The 16,555-nt window shown below is 43.6% G+C and overlaps 2 protein-coding genes across 4 annotated transcripts; both read left to right on the plus strand.

The window, feature by feature from the left end:
* The first annotated feature begins 1,805 nt into the window (after positions 1–1,805).
* LOC146699489 (membrane-spanning 4-domains subfamily A member 4A-like) lies at positions 1,806–7,011 on the plus strand. 2 transcript variants are annotated; one of them, XM_085472451.1, is made up of 7 exons: positions 1,806–1,881; positions 2,893–3,135; positions 3,628–3,729; positions 3,820–3,876; positions 4,203–4,388; positions 4,520–4,642; positions 6,572–7,011. In XM_085472451.1, the coding sequence occupies exons 2-7, from the start codon at positions 2,932–2,934 to the stop codon at positions 6,617–6,619; spliced, it is 720 nt and encodes a 239-aa protein (XP_085328577.1). In that variant the 5' UTR covers positions 1,806–1,881; positions 2,893–2,931; the 3' UTR covers positions 6,620–7,011. The 2 variants fall into 2 exon arrangements, with proteins under 2 accessions (XP_085328577.1, XP_085328578.1); XM_085472452.1 differs by having other exon boundaries at positions 1,807–1,914.
* Positions 7,012–8,125: 1,114 nt separating this feature from the next.
* On the plus strand, positions 8,126–13,251 carry nudt17 (nudix (nucleoside diphosphate linked moiety X)-type motif 17). 2 transcript variants are annotated; one of them, XM_085472450.1, is made up of 9 exons: positions 8,126–8,189; positions 10,437–10,572; positions 10,657–10,773; positions 10,892–11,075; positions 11,237–11,262; positions 11,390–11,482; positions 11,594–11,692; positions 11,971–12,104; positions 12,473–13,251. In XM_085472450.1, exons 2-9 carry the CDS (start codon positions 10,498–10,500, stop codon positions 12,636–12,638), a joined length of 894 nt encoding a protein of 297 aa, XP_085328576.1. In that variant the 5' UTR covers positions 8,126–8,189; positions 10,437–10,497; the 3' UTR covers positions 12,639–13,251. The 2 variants fall into 2 exon arrangements, with proteins under 2 accessions (XP_085328576.1, XP_085328575.1); XM_085472449.1 differs by having other exon boundaries at positions 8,132–8,189; positions 10,460–10,572.
* Positions 13,252–16,555: the final 3,304 nt, after the last annotated feature.

The following is a 16,555-nucleotide window of genomic DNA, read 5'->3' on the forward strand; positions in this document are numbered from 1 at the left end:
AGCAAATGTTGTCTCAAAATCCTGGACTCCATTTTTGAATTAACTTGGGAAAGCTCCGATTGTATGAACATGTACCATGTTTGTTACGTATTTATGATATTTGATGTACTCTGGATACTGGTAGTTCTTATCATCACAGTGATATTTCTTGTCTTCTTGCCTTAGCATCTGAGCTGTATTTGTTTGTTGATGGGGTTTTCTATATTGAAAAATTAAAATAAAATATTGCAAACAATCGTAAAACAACAACAACAACAAAAAAATGTATTAAACAATGTGAAACCTGCTTTGAATGTAACACGGGCTAAGATTCAATAAAACCGTCAATAAATCCATGCTTTATGATTGTAGGTATGAATGAATGTCGCCCCCTTGTGGCGTAAGTGAACTACACACGTGAACTTGTCGAGACTGAGTTAAGATGTTGAATGAATGATGCTGAATGTCCTTTATGAGTTGAAATCACTTTCATCAATATTTGATCTCCAAAATGTGAACAGTCATCAATAAATCACGAGCAGGACTTTGTTCTGTTTTTGTAAATACCTTCATTGAATAAAATTCTAAAGGCAATATTTGGCTCTTGTAGAGTGTGAAACCTTTGCGTCCTGATCCCAAGACACGTATGTGAATCCTGGAGGAGAAGAAGCACATAAGAGCTCCGATGCTGTCATCTGCTCGTCAGTAATAAAGGTCTGTTAAACCTGTGCAAACACGCCGTCTTGTTTTTCCCCAGAAGCATGTGAGTGTTGACTTGTGTGTTTGTCACAGACAAACAGGCTGTGAAAGGGGGCGCTCTTCTGCTCAGTTCCTGCTCTGTGTTTTTATTTAATTTAAAAGCGTATCTGGGCCCTGTATTTAGCTTCTGTCTCAAGTTCAAGCTCTCGCCTTTTGCAGCATATTTACCTTCATGATTTGCTCCTTTAAAAGTCTGCGTTCCTGTGATTGGCCAACTTGTGGAAGCCAGCCAAGGGGCAGTTGTTATGAGCAGCACTACTTGTACACAGAGGGTGCCCCCAAACTAAAGGGTCATCAGCTGTTTGTCGCTGAAACAGCCTGTGGAGTCTCACTTCGAGGTTTTTCCGCTGGGATCCTGAACCTTTCATTGTCTGGGACCAGAAATTTGGGTTAATACTTTCACAGTGTGAGACACATCTTTGGGAATGAATACACAGCCACGGTGGCAGTGGCAGTGGCTGTGTATTCAGATGTTGAGATGTTGTGAAACATCAAAATCTCCCACGAGTGTCTGCAGCACCCTGTTGAATCCGAGCAGAACTGTGGGGGCTGTTTAAAGAGTGTAACTAATGAAGTGGCATGTGAATGTATGATAAAAACGATAGGTCCCCTTAAAAGGAGGCAGGGAAGGTTGTTGCAAAGCTGCTTTTTCACGTTGATTATGGGAAATGTTGTGGTTTCCTTGTGCTGCCTTCAGGTGTTGTTGGAATTATGCCGAAATTTCCCTTCATATCCAGCAGATCCGCACACAGGAAAAGCATGTTCGTGATTTAAAAGTTATAATTTAATTATTTAAAACAACAACAACAACAACACCTGAAAGTGTCTTTTTAAAAGTTACACACAGTGATTGAAGACTGAATCTTCTGAAATCATTCCTTCTAATGTTTTTCAAAAAGGTCAGAAAGAAAATCCAAAGAAACAGCTCAGTTTATTTATGTTATTGTATTTGAAGCAATATTTCATCGTTTAATTAAATTGGACTGGAACTTTATCACATTATGGTCTTTCCGACAAGTGTTTGGTAAATCAGAATTCCGAGTTTACAGTTTGCTCCTGAAGGCAGCCTAACTTGATCCTGAACAGAAGCAACAGCAGCTGTTGTTCAGGTCAGAGAACTTCCGCGTGTCCACCTGATTGCAGGTAATGCTCAGGAGTAATCCTCAGCGTGGTCAGGTAATCCGTGCGTGTTTGCAGATGTTTCAGAGAGCAGCTCAGCCTCGAGATGATTGTTAGTCGATGTTTTTGATCTAATGCGCAGATATATTTCCGGTTAGTTTATCGAGATTTGTTCGCGCGATTCTTATCTTAAAAATAAATAAATAAATAAAACAAAGAAAAACGTTGAAAAGCTCTCGTGTAGAGATAACTGCGATTTCAAAAGTCTGATATTTAGCGTCGAACTAAAAAACAAACAGCCGTTTTATTTTCCGGTAACCGCACTTCCTTATCACGCAGTGAGAAACTCCGAACCAGAATCCGCGTTAAATTCGGGGACTTTTGTTTAACAAAAGATTTTATAGCAACGTTTGAAAGTTTGATGAGTGACCAGTGGATACATGTTATCATCTTAAAATGTCAAACAAAGAGGAAGAAGCGCGCTGAGCAGCAGCCATAAGCTCATATTTCATTTGATTATTAGTTTGCTATCATTCCCGTGTTGACTGTAATACTGGTGATAATGTAAGACGCGCGTCCTTACACGTGTTGTCTTTGCTCTTCAGCTCCTCAGTCGCCCTTCAGCTGCTTCAGCTGAATCATTAAAGCGAGACTTCCAGTCAATCAATTAAAACAGGTTATTAATGATTTCAAAGTCTTTCGGGTTTTCGTAAATACCTCTTTTCACCGACATCAACTTTAAAGCAGGAAGTTAACTTTCTCTGTGTTTGTTATCGATATTTGATACCAGCATCATAAACCTGAAAACTGTGTTTTTGGTGGCGCCCCTGAATGTGGAGCTCTTTTAGATTCTTAAAATGTCATAAAGGCAAAATTCAGAGAATTATTGCTAAACCAGAATCATTTTCTCCTGTAAGTCTGTCTGAAGAACATCTGGAAGCTAAAGTCGATCAGCTGCTGCAAATTCCCTTCTCCTCCCTAATACTCAAACACTGTTGGCCCCTCCCTCATTGTTTGCACTTGTGGTTTTTCCAGAATTTTCCCTCTGAGCTTCTGTGACCTCTGACCTTTATCATGGCATCCACATCTATCACCACCATCGGGGGAGTGATGGTCGTGACTCAGGTCATTCCCAAGGATGACGGCTCCATCCAGCTCCAGAATGCCAGCAGCTCCACTGCACCGGCCCCTCCCCCTGTGAAAAAGACCACACCCATCCCAGTCAAGATGGACGACATAACCGTCGCCTTCATGCGGGGACAGCCGCACGCTCTCGGGGTGAGCGTCTGGACTCTGACCATCATATTCATCGCAACAAAGCACAGACACAAACACGTTTTCACAGTCAGAGCGACTTACACGTCATGATGATGTCATCACCTCTGACCAACCAGAATAAACTTTCCTGACAGTTTTTAGCTGTTCTTCAGTTTCAGAGTAATAGGAGGCTCACTAAGTCATGTGATCAGAATGGCTTATGGTAAATCTACGTAATTCAGTTAAATAAAGCTTTGGCTTTATTTAACTTTAAATCGTTAAAGGTAGGTTGAGCTAAAGGAAGACGCACATGGATCAGATTTTATTGTAATAATAAAGGTTTAATGAAGCTGCCAGAAGGCGTCTGTGACCTGTGACACCACAGGCTGCTCTCAGCCTGCACACAGGTCATCTTTGATGCTGTTTTTCAGTTTGGTGGTGTTTTAACAAGAACTTTAAAATCTGCATTATTTTTCATCTTTGCTCATGTTGCGTCTCCGTCTGTGTCCTCAGGTCGTTCAGATCATGATCGGGCTGCTGTGCATCCTGTTCAGTCTGACCGCCATCTCCTCGTGGGCCATGATCGCCTACTCTCCATTCGCCCTCGGCGCCGCTGTACGTACACACAAACATGATTAATAATCTTCAGGTAAAGCCTCACAGGGGTCATGTGTCGTCTAACCACGCCTCTCTGCTGTCGTGCAGTTTGTCGTCTCCGGCTCGGTGGCCGTGGCGGCAGGGAGACGCACTTCCATCTCACTGGTGAGTTTTAGAGAAACCAGAAAGAGGATGTGTGAGTGACAGGTCAGCAAACTCAGACCTGCTGATTACAGCTGAATGACAAACTAATGAAATACCAAAGCTGCAGCTCCTCCTTCTTGGACCGTCTGTTAGTGCCGTGACCTCACAGCAGCCATATTGTTGGTCAGATGATGTCATTAAAAATGGTCCATTTCAGGGACGGTTAGCTGCAGCGGTGTGATTCCTCTGGAGCTTCGGTTAAAGTCACAGACTGTGTATCAAAGATGGATGAAGCCATTGTAGTTTGTTAGCCGCTGTTAGTTTAGCCATATCTGGTGTTTGTGCAGGTTTGGGGGTCCCTGGTGTCCAACGTGATAAGCGTCCTGATTGGCCTGGCCGGTGTGGCCTACACCTGTTGGCTGCTGGCCGAATGCCCCCCCTCCGATCGCTTCTGTGACCGACAGAGCTTCATCGAGTTCAAGGACGTAGAAGGCCTGAGGAGGAAATGCAGCCAAAATTTTTATAGGCTGAATGTAAGTTTATCTCTGTCTGGTCTTCAAGGCCGGACTCTCGGTGCACCTCAGATCTGGTCCCGGGGTCTTCCCTGAGCACAGGAGCAGGTTGTTCTTTGTGTGTATTTCCTGTTTCATATTTCCTGTTTCAGGTGGTTCTTTACGGGCTGCTCGGCCTCTTCCTGGTTCTCCTCGTCCTGCAGACCTGCGTCACCATCGTCGTCTGTGTTTTCTCTGGCAAAGCCATCAGGCTCCGCACACCTTCTTCTCTCAGCGTAAGACTCCTCCTACCAATAATATTAACTCCGCCTCTCAAGAAATGCTGATGTGTTCAGTCGCAAGAGAGAAAAAAAGAAAATTAGCAAAATAATGATAAGACCTGCTGAAATACATTTTTAATATCAGCTTTTCTTGCATAAAAAGATTTGATGAATCCGAAAAATATTTTCAGTCTTTGTAAACTGGGATTATTATTATTTCCTCCTGCTTTAAATATATTTTTTCTTATCCCGTCTTCCTTCTCTCACCCCAAACAAACACAGCAGATGGCCCCGCCCCTCCCTGAGCCTGGTTCTGCTGGAGGTTTCTTCCTGTTAAAAGGGAGTTTTTCCTTCCCACTGTCGCCAAAGTGCTGCTCATAGGGGGTCACATGATTGTTGGGTTTTTCTCTGTATCTATGAAGCGCCTTGAGGCGACTTTTGTTGTGATTTGGCGCTATATAAATAAAATTGAATTGAATTATCAGATAGCCAGAGATAAAACTGAAGTGCAGAGCGCTTTCACCACCCAGAAAACTTTATACAGATTACTGACACGCTGACGTGCTGGACTGTCAGGAAATGATTTATACATAGAATAAGTTTTACTTTGGTCCTTTCAACTCCCGTCTCAAACAGACCCGACTTTTATGTCGTGTGTCCGAGCCTGAAGGCATCGCCGCAGGTTCATTTCCTAAAATGAAATTCAAGTTGAAAGATTGCTATTTTGGCGCAGTAGAAGAAATCGCGTGCACATCACAGACGCTGACGTGCAACGCGAAATTCAGCAAGTGATTAAAAAATATCAAGGGCATCAACATTGATCTCATAGTGCACAAGAAGACTGAAGGGCCGATGTTAGTGGTGCAACGGATCACGGTTGATTTAAGCAGCCCTTTGCTGCCCAATCCGACCGGGTTAAAGCTGTTACAAAAGCTGTTGGGGTGTTTGGCTGAAGACGGAGGCCGTATTCTGTTGTGCAAAACAAGGGGTTTAAACTAGTCTACGCGTTAGTTAATGCATTGACGCCGTGCAGCCCCATGCACGGGCGATCCGCGGTAACTAGTTAACGGAGATTTGCCGCATTAATGCAGTTATGGCATTAACGTCATTTTAACGAGATTTATGCTGACAGCACTAGTTTAAACTATGATGAGCGTGCTTGAGCCACGCTATGATATCCCGTCGCGCATCTGCTTCAGTGACAAGATCCTTCCAAGCATGCATGAGCAGGAAAAGTTTAAAGTTATGGCTGAGCTGTCCCAGGCATCTTCTGTTGCCCTAACTACAAATGGGTGGAGCTCCAGGGCAACGGAAAGCTACGTGACCGCTCATTATATCAGAGCGGAGTGGTAGATACAAAGCCCTGCACTGCCCTATACTGCATCTTAATTTGTGCGGAATGAGTCTTGAGTTGAATGTTTTTTAATAGGCAAAAAATACTTAAATAAGTAAATAGTGAGTTAAATTTTTGTCTTCTTTTTTTTTCTTCTGCTGATCCGAAAATTGATCCGATCCGCGACGAAGAAAAAACGCGATCCGATCCGAACCGTGAGACTTTTGATCCGTTGCACCACTAGCCGACAAATTGAAATGTTTCGGTTTGATGTCTGATCACCAAAAATGTGTAACTACGCCTCCTGCAGTGACGGAGGAATGGAAACGTCCATTATTCACACCTAAAGGATTCGAAACCTGAAATATTCAGCTTATTAACTCATTGAATCCCTTTAACTGAAAATGATCTGTGATTGGTTAATGAGGCTTTTGCAGGTTTAAGAGAGAGAAATAAAATCATGAAAACATAAAATATCAAAAATTATAGTCAAACATTTACAAGGGAAAAAAACTTTATTCTCAGGTATGAAGCATTTTAAATGTTTGTTTTTGAGAAGAGAACATTTCCAGAACAGCCGATGTTGATGTCGTCTGACCTTTGACCCGCAGGCGGAGTCTGATGATCGCAGAGGTCTGCTGCCGCCCTACTCGCCCTGAGAGGAGGAATCATCTGAGAGCACTTCAGATGCTGCAGGAGTCTGACTCCGTCTGTCTTTTCTTGCTTTTTTTTACTGAGGTGTCACTGGCAACTGTTGCACAGCATTCTGGGTAATTTAGGGGGAAATCTGCCATGTTAGTGTAATCAAACCGTAATCATCATTATTACTGACAGTCATTTCAAATCACACTCTTGTATTGTAACGTTAACACTACAATAAATTGTTTTTATGCAATTATAATGCAACAGAGCTGCATTATAATTGCACTTTTTAAAGGGAGGCTGGAAACCCAGTCAAAGTCATGTTTGAATGTGAGGCAGCTGAGCCTCCACAGCCTCCCAGTCTCTGATTTCTCTGCATCATCTAAGAATTAAACACCTGTCACTTACAGTATTTGCACTGAATACATTTTCTGTCTTTCAAACTGCAAAAAACCTTCAGAATGTCAGTAACAGGATTAATTGTCTCCAGCTGTTTTAGAGCCAAATAACAAGAAGAGAAATGGACTGATTCTTATAAAGTGTTCTACTCTCCCGGAGTACTCAAAGCGCTCTATACAACATGCCACATTCACCCAGTCACACCCATCCTCACAAGCACTGACTCTAAACTGAGTGCTATCTAACAACATTCACACACACAGTCAAACTTCAATGGATGCATCAGAGAGCAACTTGGGATTAGTATCTTGCCCAAGGATACCTGGAGGTATCGAACCTCAACCTTCCGATCAGTAGGTGACCAGCTCTACCTCCTGAGTTAAAGCCACCCCGAAAAAAATGCTCTCAATAAAAAAGTTTCCCCGATATACCTTTTCCATTTTCTGACAAAAGTTTCAATGACAGGATTTCATAAACAACGAAGGTATACTCACAGTGTGTTAAAAGCCAGGGCATAAAAATGTGTCTTTAGTAGTGATTTAAAATGATCACGTGTTTGTGCCGATCTAATATTTAAGGGGAGACTATTCCAAAGTCTGGGACCTGCCACAGAAGGCTCCATCGCATTTGAGATTAGTCCGTGGGATGGACAGCATTAATTTTGAGCTACACCTCAGGCTTTTTCCTGGAACAGAAACAGAAAGGAGCTCAGACAGGTAGGAAGGGGCTCGGGCGTTAAAAACAAAAAGTCAAAGTGTAAATTGGATCCTGTAGGAGACGAGAAGCCAGTGCAGAGAAGCTAAAACTGGGGTTATACGTAGGGCTGGGTATCATCACTGATTTCTAGAATCGATTCGATCCGATTATCAAAACCCACCCCTAGTTATATGCTCTCTGTTTGGTAGTTAGCAGGCGAGCAGCTGCTAACTATTATAATTTATTTAATCTGGCGCACACAACATTTTACTTCAATTACAAAAAAATCCCCAAAACATTAAGTTTCTGTATAATACCATGATGGGGGAAGTTAATGGTTCAGGATTTTTCCATAAACAATAAAAAATACGAAGATTGAATCAGTTCGACCAAAACGAAGAAGGAAGGCTTTTATTTTGAAGTATGGAAGCGGAAGTTGGATCCGACTGAAACGACCTGCAGGAGTTAGCGAGCGCCTTCTTCTCTTTTTCAGTAGGTTTCTGCTTCTTCTGCTGTGTTTCTGAGCGAGCCTGTGTATCGGGGTTAACCCGTAATCCCTTCACTAACACATGTGCAGGTTAATGTGCAGGAAGTTGTTTTTTCCAGAGCGTTTTACTTCCGCTAAACGAGGGTGTTAGCTAAAGTTAGTTAGCTTTGTGCACAGTTTGAGCCCAAAGTCCCAGCTGTTGACAGCTGTTCTGCTAACAGGCGGTCTGTATTTGTCTGGTTTAAACAGCTGGACTCGGCACTAAAGTTATGAAAATGAGCTGCTTAATGAACACTTGGTTGTTTGAATGAATATAATCAATAATATAACGTGTTTTCTTCTGAAATGGCTCATGTCTGCTTTTTCCCAGCGCTATGTTTTTATTCGCAAAGTACTTTTATACGTCCTTTAATAACGAACGTAAAACTGACTGAAGTTAAACATGTCTCATTCAAGAGAGACCAGGCCAAGAGGGCCGCACAAATGACAACAAATATAACATTAACCGTTTCAATAAAGGTGTTTGAGTGGCTAAAAAAGACCGGATCTACAGTAAATCAGAATCATGAAGACACCTACAAAACAAGTAATATCTTTATTTTATATAAAACGCTCTCAGAAGTTATCAATATCAGATATTTAAAATACACTAAAAACACACAGAACCGTCACAAATCCCTTCTTAGCACAACACCGCGATCTCGCTGCCCTTTTAAATATTTCTCTTTCTCCCTTTTCACACTTGTGCTGAGTGTGAGTCATTCCAGCATTTCTAGGCCCTGACATAGAGAAGCAATGTTGCTGTGCTGTGTGATAGTTTGGAAACATGACACTGATCCAACACCTCGAGGTCCTGCAGAAGCTTCCTGCAGGATCACCGAGGCTCTCAGGATCTGTAGATCTTCACAGTCTGATGCTTTTGTGTTTTGATGATTTACTTTTGCCACTACATTAAAAAAGTAAAAGGAGTCCTGAATATGTTCTGACCAGCCACGTCTCCCACATAGTGATATGATCCTTCCAGTTTAATTAAATGCACTTTCTCCGGTGAAAGATCAGCAGATCAAATATCCTGGGGATCGGTGCAGTTAGTTATTGATGCGTCCATCAGGATGTGGATGCTTAACTGAGTCACAGAAACAATAATGAACCAAAAACAGTTTTAGCGGAGCTGTAATGTGTTTTTGTGTGGATACATTCTGTACTGATGGTATTATGAGAGATCAAAAATGCTGAAAACTTAATGAATTTAAAAAACTCTAAATTTCGTCCCATTTTATGCACTTCGTATTCTAGTATTTGGAGTATAGAGGTGAAATTGAGCAAAGATCAGCTGATTGTGAGGCGTCAGGTGTTGTTTTTGGATTTATTACATGTTTACGGTCATTTTAGCTTAAACTCTGTGTGTTATGTATTAAAATCAGTGATGGGATTAACGGCGTTACAAGTAACGGAGTTACTTTTTCAGTAACGAGTAATCTAATTACTATTCCTATCGTTACAATGCCGTTACAGTTACTAACAAGAAAACGCGGTCCGTGACTATTTTTCAACCAACAGACGGTTGAAGCTGTGTTCAGTTTACAGCAGCTTATATCAGCTGCAGGAAGTAGCTGTAAGTAATCTGGACGCTGCAGCTTTAGGCAGCTGCGCTCCCGCAGACGGTGATCACGAGCAAAGAGGGGAAGTTTTAGGAGTGACGTGTTGTCTTGTGTAGTTACTGTTGTGGATAGTTCTGTGTTGTGTGTCAGAACAATGAGGCGGCTGCTGTCTCCAGGTAGAAACAGGAGTGACACACCTGCTGCTGTCAGACCTGCAGGCATCAGGCTGTGATGTTGTTTGCAAAACGTGTGCATATAATTTTAAAACTGTCAGTTTATGTTTGCATTTGAAGTTGTGAAATATGATTCATTAAACATGTTTGTGGTTGTTACAGTAAAAATATCACTTTTTCTACTCGGGTTTTATGTTTTTTGTCTGATTTGAGATCAGTTGTGTTACAGTTTGTCAAAATGAAAACATGACTGTAGATTCAGACACGTGAGGCTGTGCTGATGAGACCAAACAAGGCAAAGGAAACAGCTTTTAAAGGTGAAATGTGGAGTAACGCAATAGTTACTTTTCAAGTAACTAATTAACTCAGTTACTAACTCAGTTACTTTTTTGAAGAAGTAACTAGTAACTATAATTAATTACTTTTTCAAAGTAACTTGCCCAACACTGATTAAAAGGGAGTGGACTGTCCTTTCAAGGCGTGTTGTGGTCACGTGTTCAGCTCCTGCAGACGGACGTGGTCGGGGTCGAGGGGTCGCCATGGATAAAGTGAGGAGGATCCTGGTGTGTGTGTGCAAAGAGCGAGCGGCTCCACGGCGAGCTCAGTTTGTTCAGGTTGGTGCAGATGTCGTCTCACACCATCTTTAGAGCAACAGAGGGGGCGCTGTTCTCATCTTTCTTCTTCTTGATGTGTGTCAGAGTGTGACGGGTCACTTCACTGACAGCGGCGAGGATGAGGTGGAGGTGAGCTGCACGCTGGAGAAAAATCAGTTCATTCTTTACAAAGGAGACAGAGGGCGAGGGGTCCCGCTGAAGGTCAGACACGCTGAGCATTCGCTCCTCTGCATCCGCACTCAGTTCAATTTAATTCGGTTGTATTTATACGGCAAGTTTCACAACAACAGCTCAGGGTTTCCTGCTGTTTCTCTCTCAGAGGCCTGCTTTCTGTCCCATCAAACACCTGTCAGCCACGGACGCAGCTGCAATCCCATTGGACATCCAACAGCGTGGAGTGGATGTGGGTGTGGCTATCCTCCTGCAGACAGCCAATCAGAGAGTGTTGCTGACACGGCGGGCAAAGGAGCTTCGCATATTTCCCAACGTCTGGGTTCCTCCAGGTTCAGCACACAGATCTGTGTTTGCACACATTATTAAACACACACACACACACACACACACACACACACACACACACACACACACACACACACACACACACACTCGTTGTTACGGGTTTTCTTGTTTTGTAACGCTCTTCATGTATTGTGTTGATATTTAGGAGGTCACGTGGAGCTAGATGAGACGGTACATGTTTCCTTTGCTTCCCAGCATCATTTTACGTGTCGTTTAGTCAGTGCGACGACTTCTACAACAAGGCAAACGAGGTTAACACAAAGTAACTGTGTGAACTTTATTCCTGTAACGTGTGAAGCTGCTGGGTGCAGGTCTGAGAGAGCTGCACGAGGAAACTGGACTCAAACTGGAGCCGGAGCAGGTGTCTCCAACAGTGCTGGGCCTGTGGGAGGTGAGACGGTGACCCGAGTGTCTTTTAGTCACTGCCTGCTGCTCTTATTTACGTCGTACGCTGTGAGGTTATATATGTCACAGCCCTCTGTGTGTTCTGTCTGACCGTCAGTCGGTGTTTCCTCCCATGCTGTCCAGAGGACTTCCTCAGAGACACCACGTAGTCGTCTACATGCTGCTGCACTCGTCTCTCACTCACCTGCAGTTACAGGTAACAGCTACGGGGGCTCGGGCTGCCTCCCCTCTCATGGTGGATGTGATTTTGGATCATTTTGGCACCTAATGAATGATTTGACATGATCTTTTGTCTACGTGATGTTGGATGATGATAAAATGGACCCAGCAGGCACAACTCGGCTGTTACTTTAATGTTTTTGTGAGGTTGCCCCTCTGTCTTTAGCATTTGTCTCGTTGTGAATGATCCCCTCTGCTGTTATTTTAAAGTGAGCTGGCCTCTTGTGTGATTCCTCTCGTTGTCTGCACCCGCAGCCCTCTCTCAGGCCTTCGCCTGCTGAGGTCAGCGCGTGTCTGTGGGCGGACAGCCGGCTGGTCAGAGCCATCGTGTCTGCTGTGGACGGAGACGATGCCAGCGTTCAGCTGGACGACCTGCCGAGCAGCATCAGGTATCACGGGTTTAGATGCAGAGCTGGACGCCACGAAGCTTCCAGCTCACAGAGTTTGTGCTGATGTTAATACCTGAGATGTGCTTGTGAGTCCATTAGAGCTCAGCTGCTTGTGTTATGAAGCACAGCTTGTTTTGTAGTTGTTTTCTACAGGAACAGAGAGGATGCTGTGCATCCTGTAAATTGTGTTCTTGCCTGTTATGTATGTGAGGTTTTGTGTGGCGTCCTGGCCTGACAGCTCAGAGACAAAAAAAGCATGGTGCCCTCACAAAACCTGCAGACACTGACATCAATGCAGCACAAACTGCGAGCTGGATGTGTCACGGCATGGGCATGTGCTTCTTCTCTGAGCCCTTCTGTGTCTCCAGCGTGTCGCAGGTCTCTGCAGACGGAGCTCTGACCGAGTCTTCGATGCCTCTGGCGGTCTTCACCAGTCGCGCTCCAGCCAGCGGTCCTGACGTGGAGCGGGTCAGCACCGGGACCAAGTTCGCCCTGGAGCTGTGGCTGAGGAGCCTCGATGTCCCTGACCTGTGACCCCGACCCCCTGTAAAAGCCCACCCTGCAGACATCAAGAAGGACGCACAGGGACGAGAAAAATGGTGCCGCTGTGGATCCCACTGCTGTTCTTCACTGAAACACTGCAAGTCATGTGTGTTTTACGTCAGGCCAGCAGGGGGCGGTGCAGGCCAGTACACAGGTGGCTGTTTAACACAGGAGAGGAGGGGGTCACACAGGTGGCTGTTTAATCAGCTCATCTTTCAGTCTCATGTAAAAACAGTAAAACATATTAATGTACAAACTTTTATCAGGTGTCACTCTGAAGGTGCTCGTGTTCGCAGCGTCACATTTCTGTAGAAATAATATAATAAAGCCGTATTTTTGGTTGTGGCGTCTCCTCAGAGACGTCCGAGAAGACGAGTTTTCCAAAATCCTGTTTCGGAGTACGACGTCCTGGACTTATTATCTGGAACGATCATGTCATTCAAATGAAAATCTGTTTCCTTTTCACATAAATTCGATTTTTAGTAGTTTGCACTGCACAGCATACCTCATCACGGTCAGAGGAAGCTCGTGGACTGTGGAAACGTAAAAACTGGATGTTTGCTTAGTTTGTTTTTTGACACTGCAATAAATATTCTGTCCTGAACTCTTCTGGTTATATTTATTTCTTGTTTTAATATTTAGCTTTTCAGAGCCGGCCTCTCTGCTCTTTCACTCACTGTCAGTCCTCGTGCCTGAGCAGTTACAGACCAGTGTTTTGTCTTTGTTGAACCACGCTGACCTCATTCAAGGATAAAACAGGAGCCAACGCATGGAAACCAGTGTTGTGACAACTAAGCAAAGAACAGAGTCGGAGAATATCTGATCTGAAATTATTGACACGTAAAATTCTATATTTCCATTCAGGTTGAACGTAGACGTTTTAGCTGAACGATTTACATTTATATACTATTTTAATTTGTGACTATATCAGTAAAGTTTGGGGGAAATCGAAGAGTTAAAACTGCGTCCCTCCAACCATCTTCTGCAGTTAATTACCGTTTCTAAGGCAGACGTGCAGAGTTTCAGCTCTTTTTCATGAATCATATCTTCTTCCTGTCGCACAGGATGGAAACCTGACAGCCTCTCTGTTTGGCTTTCTGTTGTTTCCATCAGCTTCAAAGCAAAACAAGCAGGTAGACAATATGAAGGAGGAACCCGAATAAGACTGAGGGAGTACAACAGACTAAAGAGACTGCAGAGAGAATGAGGCCCAGGTGAACTCGATCAAGACAGTGACAAGAGCTGACTTCCTGTTTCAAAAAGAAGCCCCACCTGCTCTCCAAACCTTCTGTTTCTGAGGGGCAGCCAATCAGAAGGAAGTTGGTTTATAAGGAGACCTCAAGTTCACATGGAAGGTGAACTGAGATCAACTCAAGTCCTGCTGTTGGATGATAATTTTTTTTTTTTTAAAACTGAATCTTGCATATTTATTCTAGTAGAGCCCAAGACATTAAGTAAAGAGGTGAGAATCAAGTAAAGCTGCTTTAAAATGCTTTTATGAATCTTGAGAATAAGTGACTTCCTGTGTGCGCTGTGAACACGCGGCGCTGTACAGGTGTACTAAGCACGATGTTTGTGACCTGGCTCAGTTTCAGATAACCAGCTGTGGTTGCGGTGGTTGGCCACACCTTTAACCAACGAAACCAGGAATGACATCAGTTTGGATCAGAAGTGTTATCACTTCCCTCCCAGGGTGGAGCCTTTCCATCCACAGTGCCTGAGGTGCACCACCCTCCCACTCTGTGTTTCACTACTTTCATATGTTTTGCAGGAGACGCCGCTGTCACACATGACTCTGTGACTCCGCAGCCCTGTCTAACCTGGACCGGTCTCACTGGGATTCAATAGTCCTGACCTACATTTTGTTTTTAAAAAAGCTCCAGAGTAAAATTTCACACTGCTGCCAAGAAAGAGCTGCGCCTGAGCCAGATTTGGGGACACCCACGTGTGATTTCAAGCCGGGCTACAGACCAACTTATGTTTATATCTTTTCCTTAAAGTGTCCCAGTGCGCGGTACAGGTGCATCGCTTATTCATGCAGTAATAAGAGCAACCACCGGCCTCTGTGTGGTGTTGTAATGGAGACAATGGCATGACAGCACGATCTCAAACAAATGGCAACCTGTGATACTCCCAGCTCCTGTCCCACAGGAGAACAGCAGGGATGGTGGGTGTGGAAAGTCATGGAGAAAGTTCAATTCTGATCAGACACAGAAGCAGAGCCGAGAGGAGGCCGGAGAGAGTAAGACCGCACACAGCGTCGCTCAGCATGTGTCGAATCTCATTAGTCTGCTTAAATAATGACCTTGAATCCAACAGGGAAGTCTGAAAAACTGTTACAAAGCCCAGCTTCATAGGAGGAATAAACCCGAAGTGTTCCAGGTTCATTCCATGTAAAATCAATCAAACTTGGGTAAACTTTGAGGAGACATCGTGTGGCCTCGGTGGCTGCTTAATCAAGTTGTGTCATATTTGATGGCTCCTGGTCATAAATCCCTCGATTTTCCTCTTTTAACAAAGCTCACAGCTGTGCAACAGCAACATTGATGGTCACGTGTTCAATAAGAGTTTGTCTGAGGATGAACTGATTTCTGAGCAGCACTGAACACACCATAAGAAAGTTTGGTTATAAGTCAGAAGCTGAACCAGTCTAGACCTGGATGAGCCGTCACTGTGAAACTGTTCAAAGTGTGAAGGTGACATTTTTCATGGCTTCAGTAAATATACTAAAGTTACTGTAGAAAAAACGTCAGCTGATTCTGGCGGTCAGGTGACAGGACAACACGACAGGATGTTCCTGGCAGAATATTTTGTATTTTACAAGAAGTTATTTTTAGCACTTAAATCCACCGAAATCATTTCGATTCATAGTTTTGTATTGTTTTCCATTTTGAATAAAGCATCATTGTTCCATACGCCAGAGAGCATCAAGTTCAACAGTGCGAGGCGTTCAGGTGCATCACTGCAGAATCGGAAATCATTGAAATGATAAAGAAGAAAAATAAAACAGGAAATGCTGATGAGAACAATCATATGTGGCTGTATGTGTGTTCATGCTCCCTCCTACATGCGTGGCACATAAAAGCTCCTAAAAATCTGCAGAAACACAAAGATGATGGATTTTTAAAATCACACCACTTAGGCTGCGTTCACACTGCAGGCGAAAGCGCATCAAATCCGATTTTTTTGACCCTCTGCGACCATCTATCCGATCATGCTATGACAGTGTGAACGGCACAAATCCGATATTTTCAAATCCGATCTGGGTCACTTTCGTATGTGGTCCTGAATCCGATACATATCTGATGTTTCAGAAAGCGACTGCTGTTTGATGGTCATGTCGCATTAAATCCGTCTTTTACGTCACTGACACAAGACAGACGCCAATTATCAGCGCCCGAGAAGAAATTGCGAACGCTTCCTGACCATCCCGTGAAACTGCTGGGAAGACAACGTTGGAGAAACGTGAACATTTTCTTTGTACTACATAATCTGCAGATTCTGACAGAAATCTGCAGCTATCCTTTGAAGCAGCGCTCCTCTCAAACAGCAATAAGGATCATTATTAGGTTATTTACATCATTATGTAAATAACAAAATAACTTAAAGCAAAAATTGGGAAACATGAAGTCCGAAGTCTTTATATTAAGGCCATCAGTCAAACATACTGTTGCTCTGGGTCTAAACAGAGCGCGTTGTGTGTGACGTCTTCTTTTGCGCACGCGGCCGCTTTGAGCGTTCACACTGGAGCGCGTTTGCTGTCACATTTTATTTGTAGTGTGAACGAGCAGACAAAAAAATCGGATTTGATCAAAAAATCTGAACTGAGCATCAAGACCTGCAGAGTGAACGCAGCCTTGTAGATATCTGTATATGATTACTCCACATTAACCCAACATCACTACATC

This window comes from Copadichromis virginalis, linkage group LG11 (genome assembly GCF_057382275.1).
Source record: "Copadichromis virginalis isolate Kocher_CV1m ecotype Utaka linkage group LG11, C_Virginalis_male_GT1.1, whole genome shotgun sequence".
In the NCBI taxonomy this organism is placed as follows: domain Eukaryota; kingdom Metazoa; phylum Chordata; class Actinopteri; order Cichliformes; family Cichlidae; genus Copadichromis; species Copadichromis virginalis.